The sequence below is a fragment of the Cyprinodon tularosa genome, unplaced genomic scaffold, assembly GCF_016077235.1.
Source record: "Cyprinodon tularosa strain WSP-4 unplaced genomic scaffold, ASM1607723v1 ctg151, whole genome shotgun sequence".
Taxonomy (NCBI): Eukaryota; Metazoa; Chordata; class Actinopteri; order Cyprinodontiformes; family Cyprinodontidae; genus Cyprinodon; species Cyprinodon tularosa.
Genome location: NW_024038343.1, coordinates 1,517,146 through 1,543,035, shown reverse-complemented (window position 1 = coordinate 1,543,035; position 25,890 = coordinate 1,517,146). Strand labels below are relative to the sequence as shown.

Here is a 25,890-nt window from a genome sequence, read left to right as displayed (position 1 = left end):
AGCAGTTTGTCCTTTGCTGTGAAAATTGACTCTGCGTCCTTTATTCCACTTCTCTCCTGGCTGTCTGGTGTAATTTTCTGCTATATTGTTCGCTGTACAGAGAAGATGTTCATCCACAGCAGAGTTTGAGCAGAACTGACAGTGACAAAAGTTTAAAGAAAAAAAGCTTATTTTAGTATCCAGCCTCTAAAGTAGTGTGAAAAACTTTTAATCTATTTAGCATTTCTTTTTTATTTCTCTGTTTTTCACGCATTTTACGTCCAAGATCCTTGAATAGATTTAGACTTATAGACTTAGACAGATTTATTTGTCATTTTGTACACCGAGTGTAAACAAAAATAAATGTCGTTCAGTAGATATTGGATTTTAGACAAAATTATCACTGGCAAACCAAAAACAGGGTTTAAAAGAAAATGTTTGATTTGAAAAAGAAAACAGAAATCCATCATTGTGTTTAAAAAATGACTTCTTCCTAAACCTACTGACTGGTCGGGCTGCCTGAAGCAGCAAAAAGTGCTTACTTTACTTACAAGGAGTCCTGTACAGCTTTGTGAAGGAACACCTGATCTCTGAAGCTGTTATAAATCATCCACATTAGAAGGAAAAAAAGTTAACCCCTCGTCTCAGCACCTCTAAAAACATCTGTAGTATTCAGGTAAGGACTTTAACTAGGCCAATCTATAATTTTGCTGCTGCAGAACTAAAATTTCCTTCAGTTTGATTTCACAAAAAAATATAAATCAGAGATTAGTATTTATTTTTTTGTTGTCATTACTGTCAGCGGTTCCATTTCCTACACAGCAGGCCCAGACCATCATACTACCACCACCATGCAGTGCTGATGGTGTCATGTTCCGTTTCTGAAATGCTGTGTTACTGTTGCTTTTATAAGAGACACCACTTCCCCAAAAAAAAAAAATACCTATAAGTGCAGCTATTATTGTTACCATGCCACACAAATGTTTTTTCTCACCACTGTACTATAATTAATTTAAGAGAAGTTACAGCTGTGCTAGAGGTTGTTTGTTTGTTACCTGTTTGCATGAGAGGATGAAAAAACATATCAAACTTGAATTTATATTTCTTATTCAAGTGTATTTAAACAAGTAGTAGTAGTAACAACCAGTAGTTACGAAAGTTTTAAATAAAAGAGTTAGCTTGGCATTTAAATTTCAATTCAGTTTATTTATATAGCACCAATTCACAACATGTCATCTCAAGGCACTTTGCAATTCAACCAGATCATCCAGACAAATTGATTAAAAGTTTTCTATCTTAGGAAAACCAGTTTATTGCATCGACTCATTGACTCGAATGCTCTCCCTCAAACTAAGCATGCTTGTAGTGACAGTGGAGAGGAAAAACTCCCTAATAGGAAGAAACATCCAGCAGAACCAGGCTCAGTGTGAGCGGCCTTCTGCAGAGACCGACTGGGGTTCAAAGAGGCAGAAGCAGAGATACAATCATCTCCATCTCTCCAGGACGGTGTCACAGCCAAACAGGAACAGACGTGGAGAAGCTACTATGAGAAAAAGCAGAGAGAGCAGAACGTTATAGATTAAGTAATAGATTCTGCAGAGTGGGAGAATAGAGATAAAATGAAGCAGAATGATGAATTGGGGGTCCCTATGTCCTCCAGACGTCTAAGCCTATAGCAGCATAACTATAGAGATGCTCAGGATAACCTGAGCCACCCTAACTATAAGATTTATCAACAAGGAAAGTTTTAAGCCTACCCTTAAAAGTAGACAGGGTGTCTGCCTCACGGACTAAAACTGGTAGTTGGTTCCACAAGAGAGGAGCCTGATAACTAAAAGATCTGCCTCCCATTCTACTTCTGGAAATTGTAGGAACCACTAGTAAACCTGCAGTTTGAGAGCGAAGTGCATTAGGGACATAAGGAACAATCATATTTCTGATATAAGATGGAGCTTGGCCATTTAAGGCTTTATATGTGAGAAGGAGGATTTTAAATTCTATTCTGGATTTAACAGGAAGCCAATGAAGAGAAGCCAGGATAGGTGAGATATGATCTCTCTTTTTCATTTTCATCAGAACTTTGGCTGCAGCATTTTGGCTGAAGGCTTTTGCCTACTTTTTGTGGACTTCCTTATAGTAAAGCATTCTTTTTTATAATAAATAAATAATGATATTTTTATATGTATTTCTCTGTGAACTTGTCCTGCAGATGGTGTACCACAGCCTACAGCTGGTAGCGTTTGCCGTCCTGGCCATCCTCATCATGCGTCTGAAGCTCTTCTTGACTCCTCACATGTGCATCATGGCGTCTCTCCTTTGCTCCCGACAGGTGAGCCTCTGCTCCCAAAACACCAGAAACTTTAGTCATGTGTACATACATTTAAACATTATGCCAAACATAAAAAAACGTATCAATTCATGATTTGCATTTTTTCCCCATCAACAATTTGCAGTTACAACATTAAAAAAGTAAAAATTATTGTATAGCAGATTACGCCTTCATCCCATTTATCCATTTAATTAACCTGGTCTCCTGTGTTTCATAATCTCTCTTCATTTTAGTGAAGAAGACCATTATCACTTCTGTGTGATTTTTTTTTTTTAAGCATTTATTGCTCATGAATATGGCTCACAGCTTTTAAAAGATAAACATACAGTGGCTTGGGAGCGGGATATGCTATTGACTGACACAATCATAGAAAGGTCTGCTGGCAGGGCAGTTCTACACAAGATAGTCATGGACAAAATATATTTTAAGGCTAAGTCTCAGTAGGTTACTGCTAAATTAGCTGTTTTTTCAGTGCACAACACCAATAAACATAACCTGGAAGGAATCGCCGCACAAGCCCTGTGCACACCCTTCGATTTTTGTTCTTTTTGATCTTATTTATTTTAAATAAGTGCATAAAGCTCTGAAATTATTAGAAGACAGAACCCCCCCATACCCAAACCAGATATGACTTTGTAAATGGGAGCTAATTTTGTAGAACAGCTTTACTCTCCTTTCCAAAACATTTTTAAAATCAGCTTCTGTATGTTCTTTTTTTTAAGTTTTAACTAAATACAATGTGTGATTTTTATTTTTATCAAATTTGTCACCTCAACATTTTTTATAAATCTTTATCAAATCTAATGACTCCAAAGAGCTTCTCTCTACAATATCACACTGATAATGGCAAGCTACACTGTTGCTGTAGCTGCCCGGGGGCCAGAGGTGTCAAGTAACGAAGTACAAATACTTAGTGACTGTACTTAAAGGAATAGTACACCCAAAACATGATTAGCCATGAAGGCTAATCATGTTTTGGGTGTACTATTCCTTTAAGTAGACTTTTTAGGTATCTGTACTTTACTCCATTACTTATTTCTCTTCCTACTTCTGACTTCCACTCATTACATTTTCACATCTCATATCTGTACTTTCTATTCATTACATTTTTAAAACAAACAGTACTCTATAGTCTTGGATTCGGTTTAATGTTTCTAAATATTTATTTCACGTCATGTGCGCCACCCAATGCAGATCATTGACGCCATCCTAATCTAGTGAAAACTAGTGTAATTGGAGGATTCGTATAACGCAAACACTCATTGGTTAGCTAAAGGAAATCATCAGAAGCAAGCAGGTGTTCTTCAAACTGCAAACGTGAATTGTCTATGCCATGCTACAATGTGGGATTCAGAAAAAGATGTTAAAATGTCTGAAAGGTCGGACACAGGGGCGAGAGCGTGTCAGTAGATGGAGACCAACAAGATCCTTGGCCCTATCTCAAAGAATACCCTCCGTATAGGGCTGGCAGTAAGGAAGGATTTGGGCCAGGAAGCATGATAATTAAAACCTTCTGTTTCTGTTTGGACTGGATAGTTTTCTAATGTCAGTTTTGGAAATTAATCATTGAAAGAGGTTAAATTCTTCCAAGATAGTCCAAAGTTCTGATACCCTACCTGTGTGCTGAGCATCACAGTTTCCCTTTCTCCTTCCTTTGTTCAGTTGTTTGGGTGGATAGGTGAGAAGTTCAGGCACCAGGCTGTAGTTGTTGGAGTCATGGCGATGATGGCGATACAGGGAGTTGCCAACCTGCAGGCCCAGTGGGGAATCATTGGAGAGTTCAGCAACCTGCCACAGGAGGAGCTGCTGGACTGGATCCAGGAAAACACCCGCCCAGGTGACACTCCATCACCACTTTCATTACAAACTTTGCTCTTGCTCAGAAGATTTCTTCAAAGTTGTTTAAAGCAGGAATTAAATTAATTACAGGTGACTAGATTACCGCTGAAAAACCTTATTTTGAAACTCCTTTACAGACTCTGTGTTCGCCGGAGCCATGCCTACCATGGCCAGCATAAAGCTTTCTGCTGGGCGGCCTATTGTCAACCACCCCCACTACGAAGACGCCGGTCTCAGGTTAGCTAAGCTGCACCGATTCACACATTCTATGAGCAGAAAGAACATATCTTGATATTTCTGATTTAAATTATGTATCTGATTCTGTTGGCAGTGCATTGTTATCCAACAGTTAAATATGTCAGCATTTCATGTTTCCGTAAAGTTGATCAACTTCATCAATCACACAGGGAGAGAACCAAGCTGGTTTATTCCATGTATAGCCGCATGACTGGAGAAACTGTTCAACGAAACCTAAAGAAACTGGGGGTGGACTTCTTCGTCCTGGAGGATTCCTGGTGCACCAGACGGACCAGGTAGGCTCCGTCCATCCAGCACAGCCCCTCCCCTCTGGTTATCCTGGAATAATCAAAGCAGACAAACGTTTTTCCTCATTCTTCTGTTTTCTTTAGACCCGGCTGCAGCATGCCAGAGATCTGGGATGTAGAGAACCCTGAGAACGTTGGAAAAACTCCCTTCTGCACCCACATGTCCAGGAACTCGCGGCCCTACTTCAACACAGTATTTTCCAATGACATCTATAAAGTTCTCAAAGTCCCCAAAGATGTGAGATAACAGTGCTGGACTGATGAGACCAACTTTTTCTGGTTGCACACTTCTGTTTCTTTTCTTTCTTCCCTCAACTTAAACTGCAGTGTCTCTGCTTGTATGACACAAAAAAAAATTACATGCCATAACTCAGTGGCTGCCCTCACTGCCCAATACGTATGATGCCGTATTTTTTTCTTTGTCTTTCTGATCCAAACTCATCACTGTGTTCATGTCAGGGTCCATGTGAAAGCCAAAAGGTGTCACCGTGTCTCATCCAAGACGTCACCTTGGCTCCGGTGTGATTCTTCCTTGTTTTAAAGGATGCGTCCGTATTATTTCTCCTGTTTTCATTTCAAGTGTCGTTTCAGTCGTAAGCGTTCTGTCAGTGATGTCCACATACTGTGAAGCAATACTCTTTGCAAAGTTGACAAAAAAAGAACATTTCCTCTGTTGTTATGCACAGCAAAACTGTTTTTCTGTAGTACAGTATTTTTATAATTTATTTGTGTGCGCAGTTTTATGCAACTTTAAGATTTTAGGATGTCTCTATGTTCCGAGGCTGTTTTCTATTACATGTCATACAGTATTACTGAAGGATCCCACCAATTTTAAACCTTGTTACTTTTGTTGTAATCTGGAAAGATTCCCTTTTCTTTTTTTTAGGGATGAATGTATATACTTCTCCAAACTGCCCTGGTGAAACTTTTTTTATACTTGTTTTGTAAAAATACTGATGTTTAGCTTTTAAAATTGTTCTAATTGTGTTTGTTGCCAAAGGAAGTCTTGTTATTAAAACTACGTATTCAGGGTACTCCACCTCATGACAGATGTTTTTATTAAATAAAAAAAAGAGATGCACAATATATTAGCAATAACAACTTTGGTTGATTTTAAACGTCCCATATTGTTTTACTTTTATAAAAAATATATCAACAATGAGTCCCCCAGAGCATGTTTTAGAAGGAAAATTCCTCACATATTAGGCAAAACTCATAAACCAAAAATGTCCTTATTCAGCCCTCCTCTGGGCGAGCTGTTTTGGCTTTCCATGACCCGTCCTCCCAAAGGCCACGCCCCCACGACCCAGAACCATGACAATCAGCGAACGTTCGTAAAGATGGCATAGGAGCTTTGAATAAGAATTATAGAATAGATGAAGGCTCTATATTGACTGATGGGCTGCTTCAGACCAACTGGGCAGTTTATTTCCCCTTATGATGTCATAGGGGGCATACTTTTCAAACATGCATTAGTTTGCTATTCACTCTGCAGGCCTTCATGTTTAATTCCGTTTTTGTTTGTGAAATCCAATTTTTTTTTTTTTGCTTTGCCGTTCACATTTCCAAATATATGCAGCTTGCATGTGATCTCTGTGTGAATTGCGTTCATAAAGATTGTTTCCCACAAGCGTAGTAGTAAAGGACACGATGACGTCACAAGCAAGCACGCTCTGTGTTTACAGAGGTAAACATGGATGGTAGTGCTGGAGAGCATCTAGCCTAACCTTAAAAACTATCTTTTCAAGATGGTTAAAAAAAAAAAGACTGCTCTCTGCATTATCGTCTGACATGTTTGTTTTTCCTTCTTCTGCTTCTGCGTAGAAGAAGGAAAAACAAAAGGTGACCTTTGTTGAGTGTTGCATACAGGTTGGATGAATTAGATCTGGCCATTTACACACAGATCGCATTTTAAAAGATCAGATTCATAGCGGATTCCTGAACCCGATACGAATCAAAAATCGGATCCATGTTGAGACTGCAACAGTCCTTTGTGTTTAAATAGTTGTCAAACTTTTTAAGTTTAAAAAAGAAAAAGCCCAACTTGGGTGTTTTGGTGCCATTTGGTTTTAGGCTACCGGTATATAGAGACATTTTAAAAGAAAACTTTCACCTCATGTAGTTGACTTTTTTTTGCAAACACAGAATAAATTACCTTAAATTTAAAAGTTACTGGAATAGCTTCTCTCTAAGCTATGCAAAGTTAAGAAATACTTTCTGAAGAAATATGATACATATTAAACTGATTAGACAAATTACATGAAACCTCTTAATGCAATTTCTTTTGTCTTTTCATCTGGAGGCGTTCTGGATGTTAAAGCTTCTGTGCACCTTTTTAAATGGTCTCAAAACTTTTAGCTCACCAACATCAAATTCATTTGCAAATCCAAAGGTGAGAAATTTAGTAGCTCTTCCAAGTGGCCACACACAGCACCTGTTCAACAATATATATACAATACATATACACACAGAAAACAGGAAAATCTTTGAATGAAGTCCACATTTTAGGATTTATTTAACTCAGTTTGAAGATATGAAATATATCTGCAAAAAAATATCTAGTGTGCAAACACTTTTTAAACACTTTTAGTATTGAGTTTAAACCTGTTCACATTTGTGTCTGATTTACCAGAAATAAAGTTAAGGTGAAGTAGTAGAATTTCCTCTAGCTTTCATAAGCATCCTTAAGCCAACCAGGTGATGAAAATCTGTCACAAAGGATCCAAGCATGGATTAAGACAGTTACGTTTTTGTTTGTGCTTTTTATTATATTTTTTATTGTTGTCATTCATATAAATCTACTAGTGTGATACCTCAGTATACACTTGGTTTTTGGTATACATACATCTATTTTGAAGTTATAGCCCCTACATTAACTGCTAATTTTACTGCTGTTAAAAAAAAAAAAACAAAGTGCATCCAGTAGCAAGACTTAGCAACTAACTCAAACAGTTGAAGTCTTCATCAGTCAGCAGGTGTGCATCAACTTTACAGCTGCAGGGCAGATTATGGCACATCTGGTTGCCTGCTAAGATGATCCACCGATGAGGGGTGGGGATGTTGGCGGTCTGTTTTGAATAATTTGAAACTGTTGATTGAAATGAGTCATGTCACAGAAAAAAATATAGTTCTTAAATTAAGAATAAAGTTTTTCAGTGTGCAGACCATTTTCAAGTTCAGACTGTATATCTAACCATCACATGATGATTGATTTCGATTTAAATGTTTACAAAATCATTTCACACACAGGCAAAATTAGATTTATCATGCGGGTAGGGTGGAGAATAATGCCTGACCAAGAAGTTTCACTTTACTTTTCACAGAGTTGGCAATTCTGATTATGACTTATACACAGAGCTCTCTAAAATTGCACTTTTCCATGCAACAGTAAAGCCTCACAAGTTAGATTTGGACCAAATTCATAAAGCCCTCCTGCACATTTATCAGGACAGAATAAGTTTTTACGGTTTTGTGTGATTAAAACAAAACTAAACAGTTTAAGAGTGAAATGTATATCAGAGACAATTTAGTACCGTACATGAGGAAAAACAAAATGAAAAGTACTCAGCAGTGGTGTGTAGGCAACACAAAAATTGGAGAGAAAAGTTAAAAATAGAGATCAAATAAATCATTCAAGATAAGAAAGACTGAAAACTTAAATGATGTTTAGCTAGCATAGTCAGAGGCCATTCTAAACAAATGTGTTTTTAATTTAGATTTAAAGCAACTGCAAGTTTCAGCCCAGTTTTATTGTCCAGATAAGTGGAGCATAAGGACTGAATGTTTCCTCTCTGTTTAGTTTGGGTTCAAGGTATGCAAAGTATATTTAAGCCAGAAGACCTAAGACATCCGGATGGATGATTCACTGACAGCTAGTCTGTTATATACTTTGGAGCTAAGTTATTGAGATATTCATAGACTAGCAACAGTATTTTAACGTCTATTCTCTGATATACAGGAATAGACGGGGAGTGCGTTTTACGCACAAAATAGTTTTTCAACTTCCCGCTGAGACAATAGTCTTTTAGGTGATTGAAAGCCAACTTTGTTATTATCTTTTTTTCCTGAAGGTTCAGGTGAAGACATTAGTACTGTACACCATGATTTCCAGCCCTATTGGTGGTTTCTAGCAGTATTTACTGAAGCTGTGTGCTAAATTTTGTACGCTCTTATTTATCTCGTAGTCTTGTTAAATCTAACGTTCCCAAATTAGCATTTTGTTAAATAGAGATTATATCGCAATGCATTCCCCAGTCCTAATCAACAATCATTGCTGCATTAAGGTCCAATAATGCCAGTTGTCCCAATTGTTGTGTTAAGGGCCCTGGGTGAAAAAAAACCCCTGACAAAATGGACATGTTTATTTTTGGAGTTAAATCTATAAGCATATTGTAAAACATTGAGATAGGTGAAAGAAGACATTAGTAAGACATTAGTAAGTCTACAATTTTTGGTGGAGAAAACTTTGCTACTGGACTTAATATGATTTACAGACTGCTACTATAATCATTGTTTTTTTTTTAAAGAAGAAATTTGCAAATTCATTGGTCTCATTGGTATAGTGGTGTTCAGATGCTGCAGTCACTGAATGGTTTCTTAGCCTGTCGACCCTGGAACATAAGAGACTATTGAAACTGATCAAATGTTTTACTTCATAATCTGAAAAACAGATTTTATATTGTCAGATTCAAATCCATTTTAGTCAAGTTCTGCTTTTTTTTTCTTTGTGTTTCTTTAAATTCAGTTTTCTTTCTTTTTTCACAGGATTTTGCCAAGCAGTTAATTACATGCTGCAGAGAATATGGTCACAAAGTTTTTGTAGTTCCCACAGCCCATTAATATAACATTCGACATGGAAGGGAATGAGCCATCAGCTCATCGGCAGGCTGTCAATCACGAATCCTCATCCACACCTGTCAGATTGGGGTCAACATTGGAGTGTGGAAAAACTGAATTAAAAGTGTGAAAAACATATCATTTACAGTATACCATACTGTAGCTACACAGAAAACACAAAGCAGAGTAATTTGAGACTGAATTGTAATGCCATTAATAGACTTTATTCAAGCGTGGAGCCATAAACCTCCACTTCACAAAGAGTGAGCCACTCCATTCTGTCAGGGATTACTATGTTGACGTAACGTCCTTCCATTCCTTCACACTCAAACTCATGAAGTCTTTTTCCAGCGGATGGTGTGATTTTACCACATCTGTCAAAAGAAGCAGAAAATAACCAAGAATTACTATATTCTTGAGTCTAAAACTACATCTAAGGAAAACCATAATGAATTAAGTGTATTATTCTAAGTCTATGTATAATCCTTTTCCTTTTACAAATCAAACAAGTTATTTTAACAAAAAAAAAAGTACCTGGGATTGTTGTTGCCATTGTTATCAAGAGAATCTCCAATGCGGATCTCTGCTCCAAGTAGTCGTTGTTCAAGCATATTCCGGTTGACGACTTTAATGGAAAACACTTTGCGTGTTTTGCGCAGATCCAGGCGCCACCAGGGGCTGAGGTCTTGGTTTGTGTGCGAACAAGAAGCCTTAGACCATTCATTATTGCGATTTCCATCTATGGCATTGTATGCTATACCAGTCTCAAACAGCGATGACTGTGTGGCTTTTCCTTGAAGGGAAAGGTTCTCACCTGTTAAAGAAAATAACATTTCAAATTTTCAAGTATGTAACTTGAAATCTAACTTTTCTCCGTCCTTTTCTGTGACAGAGTCAATATGCGACTAATTGTACATTTTCTCATTATCAAATGAAATAGTTTCAATACTTGTCATCTCACTATCCATTTTATAAATATTGCATAACATCTCTCACCAGTTGGGGCACGGTAGCCATACACCTCCACTTCACAGAGTGACAGAATCTTGCCTTCCCCTGGAATTACAACAGTGACGTATCGTCCCTCCATGCGAGCAGGAATGTTTATTATGTGAGAGGCCCCACTTGCAATGGCGGGAATTGTAGCAGCCCTGAAAAGAGGACATTTTTGTCTGTAAAATTTAGTCGCTGCTAAGAGTACATTAGCTAACCACTTTAGTTAAAGGAGGTTTCAGTCCCTTTCATATTGTAAAACCAGTTAACTTATGAGGCAGTAGGGCCTACGCTGCTTTTCACTTGTGTTGCCTACTGATGTTGGTCGGAGAGCCTGTGGGCCTGCAGTTTAGCTGTGTAATCACTCTTGAAGGGGGCAGTGGCTGAGCTACTGCTAGAAGCAACTTCAAGTTATCCTAAGCTACTGGGTGAGCTTTTATTGTGATCAACTCTCTTTCATCATATAGAACTAAAAAAAACAGATCAGAACTTATTTTCTGAGCTTTCTCAGCAGTTCATCTCTCCAAGATGAAGCCACAAAAAGAGCTACTGTTACCATTAACTTTTTATGTTCTTTTTTTTTGTGAATGCTCTCTCTAAATCTCTCACATCATCACATTCTCGGTCTTCCGGTTTGAGTGAACGCTGGCGTGGATGTCGCCTCTGCTCACCGCTGCTTTGCAATCCCGACGGCGGTCTCCTGTCAACAGCCGACCTTTCCGCGGCCTACCTGTCTACAGCCAACCGGCCACCGGCCCACCTGTCAACAATCTACCCATCACCAGCGGACCGGTCACCGACCCATCATCAGCTGACCGGCCACCGGCCCACCTGTCTACAGCCGACCAGTCATCAGCCGACCAGCCACCGGCCCTCCTACCAACAACCGACCCGTCAGCCGACCGGCCACCGGCCCACCTGTTTCCAGCCAACTGGTCAACGACATACCTGAGGATCCCTGGCCCTCCAACCCTTCTTCCGTATAGGATGATGTGGATCCTCCGGTCGCTGTTGTGGTTTACGCTCGGCTGCCTTCTGGTGTCACTTGCCCAACTGCAAGCTGACGCTCTGTTCCAGTACTCCGTTGTCGAACTTCTGAAGCTCCGACGCCATGTCGACGTCCTCCAGCCTCCACATGGTTGCTCCATCCCCTCCTACATCACCTTTCAGCCCAACCGGAGATACATCCACCGTGGATCGCGTGGTAAGCGCTTTCATAGGAACCCCGATCCCTCCATACAGACTCTGCTCACCACGCGCCGCCGCTCTCGTCATGCTCGCCGGGGTGCTAATCCGGCTACCCTGGCTAGCTTACCCAGGGTGGCTAACCCCGCCTCCAAACTCAACTCTGCCACCGTCAGCTTCGGTCTCTTGAACATTCGCTCACTCAGTAATAAGGGGCTTTTAATCAGAGACGCCATTGCGGATCATAATCTTGATTTTTTTATGTTTGACAGAGACCTGGCAGCTTCCTAATGAATGTATCTCTCTTAACGAGTCTGCACCACCTGGCTTTCTTTACATTTGCCCGCCTCGGGCTTCTGGATGCGGCGGAGGTCTCGCATTGCTTCATCGCGAGAGCTGGAAGGTTGTCCCAATTCCTGCTGCTACTGTTTTTTGTTCTTTCAAATATTCCGCCTCACTGCTGCCCGGACCCTCTCCCACAGTTATCACCACCGTCTACCGTCCTCCTAAATATAATAAGGATTTTTTGACTGACTTTTCTCAACCCTCTCCCATAATCTGATTATTTTGGGAGATTTCAACATTCACATGGATAATATCAGTGCTTCTCTCTACAGAGACTTCTCATCCTGCCTGGAAAGCTTCGGTCTACATCAATACATCAACTTCCCAACTCACTGTAAAAATCATATTCTAGATTTAGTCTGTTGTTCTGGCATCACCCCCTCTGACTGTAAATCCCACACCGTTGCTTTTTCCGATCACATGCTCATTACTTTTAACGTTAAGCTCCCCCTGTCTAAAATCACCCTCCCTCGCATCATCTCCTTCCGGAATGTAAACGACATCAACATCTAGCCTTCACCTCTGACATCAGTAATATCCCCAGTGTATCTGCCTGCTGCTCACCTGATGAACTGGTTTCCCACTACAATCAAAATCTCCATACTCTCCTGGACATCCATGCTCCTCTGAAATCTAAATCAGTCTCCTTCACTCACTCAGCTCCCTGGTTCACTCCTGCTCTCCGTCACCTCAAATCTCGCGGCCGTCAGCTGGAACGCCTTGCCAATAAAACTGGACTCACCATTCACAAAAATATGTACAAGGATCACATTGCACTGTACAAGACTTCCCTCTCCTCTGCCAAATCTGCATATTACTCTAACTTAATCCACTCCAACCGTCACAACTCCAAAACTCTCTTTTCCCTTCTCACTTCCATCACCAAACCTCCCTACTCCCTTCCCCATCATATGCAATCCGATGACTTCTGCAATAAACTCTTGTCCTTTTTCGTCTCCAAAAACACAGATATCCATAAACACCTGACCTCATCTGGAGCTGCAGTTGCTGGAGGCGACCCTGCTACCCCCTACCCATCTTTTGCAACCACCCTCTCCAGTTTTGACCTTCCATCTGTTCAAGCCATTTCTGACTTCATTCATGAATCCAAACCTTCCACATGTCAGCTCAATCCTCTCCCGTCCACTCTGGTTAAATCATGCTGTTCTTCACTTGCTCCTCTCATAACCAAAATCATCCACTCTTCCTTAAGCTCTGGTTCAGTCCCCTCTGCACTCAAATCCGCTACAGTCACCCCAATTCTGAAAAAATCTGGCCTGGACCCCACCGACTTCAATAACTTACGTCCCATATCCAATCTACCCTTCATATCCAAAATTCTGGAAAAATCTGTTGCCTCCCAACTCCACAACCACCTAATGTCCAACAATATTTACGAACAGTTTCAATTTGGCTTCTGTCCTCTGCACAGTACTGAAACCACACTCATCAAGATCTCTGACGACCTCCTTATGGCTTCTGACTCTGGACTACTTTCCATCCTCATTCTCCTGGATCTTAATTCAATTCAATTCAGTTTATTTATATAGCGCCAAATTCACAACACGTCATCTCAAGGCACTTTACAGTTCAACCAGATCATACAGTCAAATTGATACAAAGTTTTCTCTCTAAGGAAAACCAGTTGATTGCATTGACTCATTGACTCAAATACAATCCCTCACACTAAGCATGCTTGTAGCGGCAGTGGAGAGGAAAAACTCCCTTTTAACAGGAAGAAACCTCCAGCAGAACCAGGCTCAGTGTGAGCAGCTATCTGCTGACGCCGACTGGGGTTCAAGGAGACGGAAGCAGCAGCCTCTCCCATGCCACTCTCCTCAGTCGACTATCATCCATCGGTATCAGCCGCACCCCTCTAACCTGGTTCACTTCATACCTCTCAGATAGGACACAGTTCATACAACTCAAATCTCATAAATCCATCTACTTCCCTGTTTCTGCTGGTGTGCCCCAAGGTTCTGTCTTGGGGCCCCTCCTGTTTATTATCTACATCCTCCCTCTTGGCTACATCCTCCGTAAGCATCATATCAAATTCCACTGCTACGCGGACGACACCCAGCTCTACCTTTCTACTCAACCATCTGCCTCACTCCCACCAATCTCCCTCACCCTCTGTCTCCAAGAAATCCATTCTTGGTTCTCATCCAACTTCCTCAAACTGAATAGCTCTAAAACCGAAGTCCTCCTAGTAGGCACACCTCACACTCTCTCCAAAGCTAATAACTTCTCGATTACCATCAATGATTCAACTGTCCTCCCCTCCCCTCAGGTTAAGAGTCTGGGTGTCGTCCTCGACAGCACCCTCTCCTTCCAGTCCCACATTAACAACATCACCCGGTCTGCCTACTTCCATCTACGTAACATCTCTCGTCTCCGTCCCTCCCTCACTCCCCAAACTACCGGCATTCTTGTTCACAGTCTCATCACTTCACGCATCACGATTACTGTAATTCACTTCTTTATGGCCTTCCAAACAAGTCCCTCCAGAAACTACAGCTCCTCCAAAACTCTGCAGCACGCCTGATCACTCGGACCCCCATTTCTCATCATATCACTCCCATCCTGCAACAACTCCACTGGCTCCCCATCAAACAAAGAATCATCTTCAAACTCCTCCTAACTATAGTTATGCTAAAGTTTTTTCATGTTCAAGGGGCGTTTTCCTTTCCACTGTCGCTACATGCATGCTTGATATAAAGAAATTCTGCAAAGTCAGTGATGCAACAGGTCCACTGTCACAACGTTTTGCACAAGAGTTCATGCTGTAGTTAGTTGATTCGTTGCAATATGCTGGGTTTTCTTGAGCAAGAAAAAAACATTTCTATCAACTTAAATAATAAATTGAAATCGATTGCATTGTTTCATAACTTGTTCAGAAAATGTTATTTTGATCTGGTCTCTCTTATTCTACTAAATTCATATAATTTTTTTTTTGGAGGCATGTTTTGTAAATTGGAGCAGTATGACAATATTGAACTGAATGAAAATGATCACTCACAATGGGTTTCCAAGACCATTGCCTTCTTTAGAGGTTCCAATCCGTATTTCTGCTCCTTTGATGTGTTCTTCACAACAGTCTCCTCTATTGGTGATTATAATTTGGGTGATGATATACGAGTCCAGCAGGTCCACTCTCCACCAAGGATTGGTTTGGTTTGAAGTATGGGTGCAAGAATCATCATGGAAGATGGGACTTCTGTTTCCATCAATGGCATTGGATGCAGCACCATAAATACCAAAATAGCGCTGTGACTGAGTTGCTTTGCCACGCAAAGCCACATTTGCTGCACATAAAAAAAAAAGATAAATGGTCTGTAATTATATAGCGCTTTTTCAAGGCAGGAGACTTGACCACGGTGCTTTACACTGTGTTCATTCATTCACCCATTCACTCAAACACTGATGGTGGCAGCTGCCACAGCTGCAATGGGGCTCGCTGACAGAAGCGAGGCTGCCGTACACTGGTGCCACCATCAGTAGACAAAGCAGGTGAAGGGTCTTGCCCAAGGACACAACAACACTGAAAGCAGGAGCCGGGACTTGAACCGACAATCCGATGGAAAGTGTTTTTATTTTCAGATTTTTTTTTCAAATCTGACAACAGATTTTGCTTCATTCTGTAAAACTGTATAAGAATTTAGATTAAAAAACTAAATATCTATCAAGTTATTGTAATTGCTTGTTTCTTAATTACTTCACCATTGATTTTGTTTTATCTACTATAAACATTTAGAAATTCATTTGAAATGTTGAAGAAAATTTCAAAAATGTTATATTTGTTTGGGTTGTATGTTCTACTGGTTCAAAATGAACAAATTTCATGTGCTTTTATTTTATTTTTCCAAGTTAATTCACTGTGGCACAATGTAAATTATTTTTAATAAAAATTGTTTTTATCATTTACTATTTTCACCCAGTGGTAAGTTTGCCCACATCAGCAGTTATCAAACTTTAAACCATGAGGGCACTAATGGGATTTAGCAGAACATCTGCAATGTGGACGTGCAGTGGACACATCTGCAGCATGTGATTTCATATTAGAGTGCACCAAAACTTTTAGTAATATTTCACTAGATTTATATTTAAAAATATACATACAATCATTTAGAGACAAACTTCTACATCCTTTTTAATTTGTATCCTTTTTTCATGCATGTTGGTCCTTCTTTCAAAATGTTCAAATTAGATTTATGTCAAGTCTTGGCTTCACAGTCATTGCTTAGTTGAAAGCAAGAAACATGCTAAAAAAGAAAAACATGATTACGATAGTCTTTGGAAACTTGCTGGACAACGAGAAACTAAAAATGGAGGAAAAGTGTTGTAAGATACTGAAGTTGTAAATTCTTTTGCAAAATTTTTTACTATTTTTCAAGGCTGCACTTTAAAAAAAATGAAATTGTCCAGAGAGCTGTTCTAAATAAAATTTCTTTTTGTTTTACACACTAAACAAAATGACAAATAAATCTGTCTAAGTCTAAAATACTGTCTTTAAAAGAGATAACTATTATGAAAAAAAATTGGCTTGATATGATTTTAGAGAATTAACCAGTATTATTTTCACTGTTTCCTTTTAATACATGAATTTCACCCACAGTAATGTTTACAGTGTCAACAAATCCACAAAGATTTTTAAGATATACTTACGGTAATTGTGGGTTGAATACATTGGAAGGAGGAGCATCAAGTGAAAGAGAACAACTTGTCTCATGATTCTGCATAAAACAGATATAATACATGATTATAAACCAACCATAAATGTCTAAACTTCATAATAAAAGTTTAACTTTTTGGTTGTTTATTTTTTACCAATAAGCTGTTTTTTTCCCCCAAACATACTATGAGTATTTGTCAAGTTGCTGTTATCTAAAATATAATAAATTCAGCCCAGATTTAAATAAATATGTTAGAAATTTAGTTCTTTCTTACCCTGATTTTTGTAACAACAGATTTAACTTTAACTTGACACCGTGAAGTATTCACTAAACTTTCTTCCCTGTATAAATACCTCATTCATTGTCCAATTGCATTTCAAAATTTAGTATACTCCTCTTGTTGTCTTTGTAAGTTCAAAGATTTGGCAGAGGGTACCGTTTGTTAATGTTTAACACCCTCTTAGTTCAAACAATCCCCCCATTTGTCAGAATCTCTTACTTAGTGGATGTCATGGTTCAGAGTTCTCTGAGTTCCCACAGACCTGAACACAACACAAGGGTAAAATAAACTGTCCATGTACTTTGCAAGATAATAACCCATTACCTGCTACAAAGAACCATTTGTAAAACAAAAAAAAAAGAAAATGGTTTTATATGAGCTGATCTACTTCCTATGGAAAGCATATAATTATTTAATATACATAGTTTTATTTTTTTTTTAGGTTAAATGGCTCTAAAACGTATATATGCTTTCTAGATAATCAAATAATCACAGCCTTGTCATCTACATAATACTGTCTTAATACGTAATGCAATAATATAATTACCCAAACATCATGGAGACTTTACATTTAAGAAATATGTATTTTATTTTAGAGAAGCAGCGTTTAAGAGCAAAATGCAGACCAAGTGTTGTCTAATGGATCATATGTGAAAAGTTTGTTCAGAATGTGGAGTGTTTTTCCTGCCATAACACCATAAATTTACCAATAAAAGTGACATTTCTAAGCAGTGTCTATAAAACTCTTTTTTTTTTAAGTTGGTACTGCCTCAGCTCTGTGTGTGGAGAGCTCCGCCATGATCCCTAGATCCTCAGCAGTTAGTCCAGTGACCTTTGTCATAAATCTGCTTTACATGACTTATGTCAAACATTATAATTAATTAGTCTGATTTCCATTATTTTTTACATAAGGAGGAAGGTTGATCAGAATAACAAATCTCACCATGAAAACTAAGGCTTACATAAAGAAACATATATACTGCCTCGAGATATTGTTAAGCAACGAGTCAAAGCATTAAAGACTAAACTGAAGTTTATTATACATCTATATTATTGTAGGACAAGTTTTTGCAGTAGCAAAAATCCAAAGATTTCACATCAGGTAAGTCCCTCATGTAGGAATTGCCTTCTTATCACTTTATAGATTTTTTTTTTTTAACTATAACTGTACAGTTTAATACTTATTTATCTCTGCTGTCCTTTTTGTAGGACAGTTATACTTTCTATGATGGTCATGGAAAGTATTATTACATCAACTCTCCTTGCAGGTCAGTTTTAATGCTATACCTCTCTAATTATCAAAAACAAAATCACAATCATCCAGATTTCATTTTATGTGTTTTTATGACTAATATTATAAAAAAAGAAAGATTTTTCTTTTATCTCTGTAGGACTGTTTTCTCTTTGTCTCTGTGGGCATCAGCGTCCATACGTCTTTTTTGACACTCCAAAAAGCTGGACGGAGGCACAGAGCTACTGCAGAGAAAACTGCAACGACCTAGCGACCATTACAGATATGAAAGACATGGATATGGTTCTGGAAACTGTTGGACAGAACTACGTTGATGCTATTTGGATTGGGCTCCACATGGGCAACAGAAGAAGCTGGCACTGGTCTCTTGCAGACAAGAATTTCTACAAGGAGGGATAAACAGATTATTTTACATGGGGCTCCACGACATCTACAAAAAACGGCGCAATTTATGAAAACGGACAACTGAATATATCGCCTTGTACGGACAATATGTATTCAGTGTGTTTTGATGGTAAGTTTTTTTTCCAATTAAGAGGTTTTCCTGAATTCAAACAGCTGAAACTATCAATTGACCTTTTTGCTGAAAAGACCAGAAAAGGCAGGAATTACTATAGTTCCCTGTGGTTTCATGAATTTAGGATGTTTATGTTGTGGCTGGGTTTTCACACTAAGCCAGGTTCGCATAGAGTGACCAGATGTCCCTATGTGTGCCATATTTTTCACTTCTGTCCCACTGTTTGTCAATTTAAAATGTCCTGCATTTAATAGGGTCAAACTAAAAAAAAAAAAAAAAATATATATATATATATATATATATATATATATATATATATATATATATATATTTTTTTTTTTTTTTTTTTTTTTTTTTTTTTCTAAATGCAAAGAAAGCAGAGCTGCAGTTATTGTCACAGAGCTGCACCAGTGCCCTTTAAAGACCAAACTGCACAAGATGCTCTTAAAACAGAACAGGTAAAGGATTTTATGACACAATATGATGGAATCTACATTTATAGAAAACAAAACACGACCACAACAAAGATTGATGAAAAGGCCACAGCTGGGTGAGGTCAGTGACAAATGATTCTCAGAGAGTGTTAGTGAAGTTTGCTGAAGCTATTTTTCCCCTGGATACAGAGGCAGCTTGAGGTAAAGCAATACTTTAAAAGTGAGTGGAACAGCAAAAGAAGGTGGATCTGCCACACATTGTCCCTCAAATGCATCCTAGCTGTCCCACTTTTTTTCTTATTTTTTATTTTTTTTTTTAGACCTGATCATTTTGAGATTTTGTGGGTAACTTTTTTCTTCAAGAAAGGAAATCTCCTGTTCTCAGTTTAAATTGATGGTCTGGGGTCAAGCAGCGTGGCAGAGGCAGCAGCCTCTAAGTTAGAGCTCCATACCCTACACCAGTAGTTCCCAACCTTTTTACCCCCCTTGTTCAAAAGGATTGGTAACTGCAAAACAATGGAAGGTACTATTACTAATTATAAAATAACCATGTAATTGTTAGGCCTTTTATTTTTTCCATCTGAAAAAAAAAAAAAAAAATACATAAATATGTTTCCTGGAAGCTACCTGTAGTAAGGAACCAAAATAGATGGAAAATTAAAGGATATCATAAATCTGCCTCTATAAAACTGGAGCTCGTCTGAGTAACCTGCCTTTAATCACATATACACTTGATAAATTGGAAACAAAATACTAAACAAAAATTATATTAGTCAGACTGACTCCATTTATATTATTTTGATTTCAACATTCATGACACCTGAGCTTCTTTGATAGCTCAGTGTGATAAACAGGCTGTTCCCCACATTCAGTCTGTTCCTCTGCTTGGTTTTGATGTATGTCAAAGATGAAGGTGCACTCAGGAAAAAAATTTGCTTTTTGGTTGTAAAAAAAAGCTTCTTTTATGCTTTAGTTTGGTCCTCACAAAGCAAAACAGCCTTATTTTATATTACTACCTAAGAAATCAAGTATTTTCATGTACCCCTTGCAATGTACTCACGGACCACAAGGGGACCACTTACCGCCGCTTGGGAATTACTGACCTAGTCAACTCTTAAACCAAGGTTATTTCCTGGGAAATGTGTGTTGTAACAACAGCTAAGGGTTACTCAAACTGCTGGTCTGGAGCAGAGAACAGTCAACTAAGTCAACGTAAGAAAATAGCTCTGTAATTGGTGCACAGTTGCTTTGACAGGAAGACATATAGAACAGGCCAAAAAGCATCATGCATATGCACTAAAGTGTTAATCAAGAGGAGAAGAAAGGCATTAAAAAGAATTTCTTAATAATCTGATGTAATTTATTATAGTTTTTTTTATTTCCATTTGAAGCTAATTTGCTCAAACAGGATGCTTCAAGTTTTCCAGATATTTATTAGCTATTTTATTTTGAAAGATATAAATTATCCACTGATCTATTAGCTGATAAGAAATTTCTAATTCGAGATGCTGATTTGCAAAAACTCAATCAATACAAATTGTAAAAAATGTAAAACCTACCTTTTTAGGAAAAAAACAAGGAGCCGATCAATACATCCTCTCTCCAATCCAAATGAGTTGGACCGCTGCTCGGGATTTCTGCAGGAAAAACCACACAGACCTGGTCAGCTTGAGGAATGATGCAGAATACCAGACAGTCAAGGATGTATCCAATGGACATGCTGTGTATGTTGGCCTGTTCAGAGACCGATGGGAATGGTCAGACATGACAGAGTCTTCATTTAGGTACTGGCAGGAAACCCAACCAGTTCACACCACTGACTCAAATGACTGCATTGCTCTTTTGAAGAGTAAATTTGGTAAATGGGGAGACAGGCTCTGCACAGAAAAACATCCATTCCTCTGCAATTGCAGTAAGTAACACAACCAAAACTAAATGAAAATGTAAACTGCCTTTGAAGAATAAGATACAGTGTTGGGCAGCTTAAGATCTGAGTAGAGCACACATTCGCCTGCTATCATTTAGAAATGCTTCTGCAACTTTGCATTTATTCTCCTTCACAGCAGCTCTTCTTTTTTTACGTGATTTTAGGGAGATTTTGAAAGACTTTAAATCTTGTCCAAATTTTTCTCATGCACATTCCCTATGTTATCCCATTATGTATGTCCCTTGCTTTTTGATCCATTCATATACATATTTGTGCCCAGGGGGGAAGCATGAGTGGAAAACTTAGGAAGATTCTAAGGGCCCTTGACTGAGGGGGGCCCTAGAAGAAGAAGAAAGGATCTGACCGACTGCATATTTCAAATATAAAAAGAAAATCCAGCAGTTAAATAAATTATCTGATTATCTGTTCTCCCTCATCTTTCAGCATCAAACAGCGAAACAAAGCATTAAAATATTGACAATGTTTCAGTTCCTAATATCGATAAAAAACATTTTTTTAAACTCAATCATTTTACATAAAGCAATGAGGGGAAATGGGCTTTTTTGCTTTGCAAATAAACTGTAGTTACAGCCTCTTTAGGTGGGGTAACATAAACACAGACGGCAACAGGAATTTTGCTTAAAACATTAGTAATTAATAAGAAATAAAAGAAATTGTGAAAAGAACATACTGAAGGGAATGACCAAATATCAAGTCAACAAAACTAAGCAGAGCAAAACAAATCAACTTAATGCAAAACAGCCCAAACAAGAGAACTCGGCGATACAAAGTGCAGGAGATATATGGCAACTTTAAAGTAGGAGACAGAAAATGGAGAACCTCTGCTGGAGAAGGAGAGTACTTTCTCTTCATACATGTGGGTTAAAAAAAGGCTTGTGAAGTGGAGGAGTTGTTCTTAAAGCTCCTCAGCAATACTCTAACACTTTCTTATTAGCCCAAGTGATTAGGCGTGGTCTCAACTGTGATTGACAGATGAATTGACAGCAACACAAACAGGGAGAACAATCATAGAAGTGACAGTTCTGAGTAAATTAGGATGTCGAACAATTGATATAAAGAAGATGCATGTTGATCTATGCTGTTTAGCCACTGATGGGAGAAGTTGCCCTGATTAGAATGATGAGAGAGGTCCGAAATCTCGATCATAGGCACACTTTAAATATAACAGACAAAAATAGAGAGTAAATATACTGTAGGAATTTTAAAGAATGTATGTGTAAATTATGGTAGAAAATAAAATCTGTTAGGAAAATTTTCCACTTTCTATTAATGCACTGGAAAGTTTTTAATCCAAGCTGTTTTTAATCACAGTCAGTGAATGTTTAAGCATACAGAAGGATGATGCAGACGGAAGCAAAAAAGAATAATGTTTTTCTTTTTCCATAACAGAAACCGATCATTTCTTGCATTTCATAAAACTGAGAATAAGTCCACAGGTCAACTCTATGCTGGATTTACAAGACCGTGCAGTGCAAAACAACATCTTGAAACAGGTAAGTCTGAGAATACTTTAGTTAATTTATTTTTCTGATACAACTTGCAAAAATGTGTTATAATACATTTTTATACATTAATGACTTTTGAGATCATGTTTTTAAAATGAAGTGTATCTCTAGCCTTGAGATTCAGGAGTCAGACTTAAGACCTGTACCTCACATGTCTTGTGAGGAACAAGTGAATAACCTCAACTTGAATTTAAAGGTGAAGTCTAGAAGTCAGAGTCTATCTGGTGGCCTGAAGTCCATCACTGCTTCTTATAATCATAATCCACCTGCACAAGATACATATTTCCAGTGTTCAGATTATGAAGGCTTGTGTACCAGCAGATAATGTATCTCATTAGTATCTATTATCCTCTGAGAAATAAAAGGTTCAGAGGAAGATATTGTGATTCACCAATTAGGCTGTCTCGCATTATAGAGAGTTTTGTTGAAAAAAGAGAAAAACTTTGGAGAATTTATGTTATGCTTAGTAGGATCAAACAACAATAGGTTTGACCAAAAGTGTGAAATACAAGGCAATGACGACCAGGACTAATTTCAGGAAAAAGGACTATTGAGGATTACACAGACATAGCACAAAGTTAAGTTAAATAACAGCAAGGAAAAATACAAGAATAAGCTGCACAGAAGATCCCCCCGGATAGTATAAAAGTATATGGTCAAGGATGAAGAAATCACAAGCATCAAGTAGAAGGAGGATCAGATTCATTTAAGGAACAATCTCTGCATCCATCCTTCCTGCCCACAAACAAGCAGATATCCAACCCATCTTTGACTACGCTCAAACAGCAGCCTGAAGTGACTCATATCAGATTTTTTTACCCATATGCGACCTGTATCTGCTCTCTTCATGACAGTCTGAACAACACAGATATGATTTCTTTCAATGGGACCCAGACCACTTAGCTATGTGGTTCTGAATCCGATACAACCTGAACATCATTAATTCTCAACAAAGGTCACTATTCTGCATCTTGGAACACAAAGGCAAGGAGAAAAACAACCATAGCAGACAATAGAGTGGAGAACAGTCATTCTATTTAGATCTTTTTAATTGTTTTTTTAATGTGCTGGCTCCGATTGGAAAAGAAATAAAAGATCGTTAGATGCGCTTCAGCGCTATCATCCATGTTTACTTCCGTAAACACAAGCTCACTACTTGTGACGTCGTTGCATCCTGTACTGCACATGCAGGATTTAACTTAAGTCCATGCAGGACTCTTAAGTTGTATGAATGCAGTTCACACGGGAGATCATATATACGTTGCATATATTCGGAAATGTGAACAAACACAGAAAAAGAAACTGATTTCAATACAAAATCGGAATTGAGCATAAATGTCTGCATAAATGTCCCCTGCCATGGACTTCCTTCCTTCTATATTTTTATTTTCAACCAAATCATAGGATGGTGCTTCTCCTTTTTGCCTTCACCATCCCACTCATCTATCTATAGAAGATAGGAGAAAAGGTAGGTGAATAAACAGAACTGGAAAATCACTCCAGTTCTAGATAGTGTAAGCCCCAGAGTCCCCAGGCCTGCACAGAGCAGCTCTATAGTACATCTTCAACCTTGGCCTTACCCCGAAAACCTCAGCCTTGTTTTGTTACTAAAAAATACTCAACCATCAGTCTTCAGTCACTATAGACCTGCTCCTTGAAGGTCTGGGGCAGGGCAAGGCAAGGCAAATTTATTTGTATAACACAATTCAGTACAAAGACAATGTAAAGTGTTTTACATGATTAAAATAAAGGAATATAAAACAGAATCAAAGCAAGTAGGGAAAAAAATAAATAAATAATCCTAGAGACGCTCTGGAGATTTCAAAAGAAACAGGAACAGATTACCCATTACTACCATCATTATAGAAGATGTGCAGGTGGTGGAGAAGTATGAACACATTATTATTATCCCTATTTTCCCTATTCAGATTTTCAGGAAATATTTTTGAATTAACCTGAGCTGGATTTGGAAAGGTCCTAACATAGAACAGAATAACATTGAATTTAATTGTCTCTCTTCTGGCTCCCAGATCAGCTTCTATGATTGGTTGATGTGGCATATTGAGCAGCACAAGTTCAATTTTTTCGACTCCAGCATCTGCTGCTTGTGAAGCGCATCTCGTGCCGCAGATGCTCAGGAGTCACTGTTTCAGCTGCTTAGATGCATCGAGGTGCACTTCTCCTGCTGCTCAGGATGTGCTGAAGGACCTTCTGATGATGATCGCATGAACCATAGACTTTGCATGTAAACTGGCTGCTTCTGCTGTTCAAATTGCATTTGGTTTGAACAAATCATAAGAAAGCAGATAAAAAAAGCTCTAGACTCTTCAAAGTAGCCACCTTTTGCTTTGATTACTGCTTCACACACTCTTGACATTCTCTTGATAAGCTTGATGAGGAATTTAACGGACTTGTCATCATAAGGCTTTTATATTGTTTATATAGATACCATGTCAACCGACATTAAGTAATATATTCTCATATAAGTTCTGATCATATATTCCAGCCCTAGATCAGACTATCATAACTTTTGGCAACAAAGATAGAAACTATAAAGCTAAAGGCAGGAAATTAGGAGACAGTAAACCTAGAAAATTCAAACTACCGGTAAGTTATAAACTGTGATTGGTCTGTCGCATGATGTGACTGAAGAGTCAAAGTCTGTCCTTCAGAGAATGATTAAAGCATTTCCTTTGACGGATAATAGATAAATGCAACATTTTATTCTAATGAAAAACAATGTTCTTACTCTCTTTTCCCCAGATAAGGCTGAAAATAATTGAGAACATACCAGCAAGGATCACTCTTCAATGGAGAAACAATTCGGATGGCAAAGTTTTCATCAAGCAACCTGCTGTAAATATTCCATGATAGAAACAAAGTCATGAAAGGAATAGATCTTCATAAAACCCTCTCACAATACAGCACTCTAGACCTCTAGCAAAGGTGTTTTGTATTTAGATGTGTTCTTGTACAGTTGAACTCAATCATATTTATTCCTGCTAGGTTTTGATTTATCTTGAAAACCTTTTAAAAAAGGGTCTCAATAGAAGCTGTTATTTACATTGTAATACTTTTCTTTAAATCATAATCAGTTAAAATTTCTATTATCAAAGCCTGCTTGTGCATGTATGTTTTTGATTATTGTAATTTTTTATTTTATTACCATAACCTTAAAAAAGTTTATGATCCTCATTTTAACTTAAATATTTTTTATGGAATCTTTTTCA

General features: G+C 38.2%; 3 protein-coding genes across 3 annotated transcripts in view; 2 read left to right on the top strand and 1 right to left on the bottom strand.

Annotated features, from left to right (window-relative positions):
- Positions 1-5,752, top strand: part of dpy19l1l (dpy-19-like 1, like (H. sapiens)) — a 35,509-nt gene extending 29,757 nt beyond the window's left edge. The window contains exons 18-22 of the mRNA XM_038279590.1: positions 2,189-2,308; positions 3,971-4,145; positions 4,285-4,384; positions 4,555-4,680; positions 4,777-5,752. Coding sequence (XP_038135518.1) covers positions 2,189-2,308; positions 3,971-4,145; positions 4,285-4,384; positions 4,555-4,680; positions 4,777-4,939 — 684 coding nt within the window. The 3' untranslated portion in view covers positions 4,940-5,752. The remainder of the gene's footprint in view (positions 1-2,188; positions 2,309-3,970; positions 4,146-4,284; positions 4,385-4,554; positions 4,681-4,776) is intronic.
- A 3,966-nt stretch (positions 5,753-9,718) lies between these two features.
- On the bottom strand, positions 9,719-17,021 carry si:ch211-215k15.4 (fucolectin-2). The gene is made up of 6 exons (XM_038279549.1): positions 16,999-17,021; positions 16,717-16,784; positions 15,071-15,356; positions 10,525-10,679; positions 10,063-10,342; positions 9,719-9,902 (listed from the first exon to the last, which is right to left on the bottom strand). The coding sequence occupies exons 2-6, from the start codon at positions 16,778-16,780 to the stop codon at positions 9,752-9,754; spliced, it is 936 nt and encodes a 311-aa protein (XP_038135477.1). The 5' UTR covers positions 16,781-16,784; positions 16,999-17,021; the 3' UTR covers positions 9,719-9,751.
- Positions 17,022-18,211: 1,190 nt separating this feature from the next.
- LOC119779762 (C-type lectin BpLec-like) lies at positions 18,212-25,618 on the top strand. Its single transcript, XM_038279541.1, has 5 exons — positions 18,212-18,272; positions 18,396-18,770; positions 20,775-21,119; positions 22,545-22,648; positions 25,424-25,618. Exons 2-5 carry the CDS (start codon positions 18,749-18,751, stop codon positions 25,529-25,531), a joined length of 579 nt encoding a protein of 192 aa, XP_038135469.1. The 5' UTR covers positions 18,212-18,272; positions 18,396-18,748; the 3' UTR covers positions 25,532-25,618.
- The last annotated feature ends 272 nt before the right edge of the window (positions 25,619-25,890 follow it).

Bases quoted from the DNA above. Each gene is read 5' to 3' on its own strand.
- si:ch211-215k15.4 (XM_038279549.1), bottom strand. From the start codon at position 16,780: ATGAGACAAGTTGTTCTCTTTCACTTGATGCTCCTCCTTCCAATGTAT. The intron at 10,680-15,070 runs GTGAGTGATCAT...TCCTCTTTTCAG, and splicing joins AATGGTCTTGGAAACCCATT to GGCTGCTACAATTCCCGCCA. The intron at 10,343-10,524 runs GTGAGAGATGTT...TTTCTTTAACAG, and splicing joins TGGCTACCGTGCCCCAACTG to GTGAGAACCTTTCCCTTCAA.
- LOC119779762 (XM_038279541.1), top strand. From the start codon at position 18,749: ATGTATTCAGTGTGTTTTGATG. The intron at 21,120-22,544 runs GTAAGTAACACA...TTTCCATAACAG, and splicing joins TCCATTCCTCTGCAATTGCA to AAACCGATCATTTCTTGCAT. The intron at 22,649-25,423 runs GTAAGTCTGAGA...TCTTTTCCCCAG, and splicing joins AAAACAACATCTTGAAACAG to ATAAGGCTGAAAATAATTGA.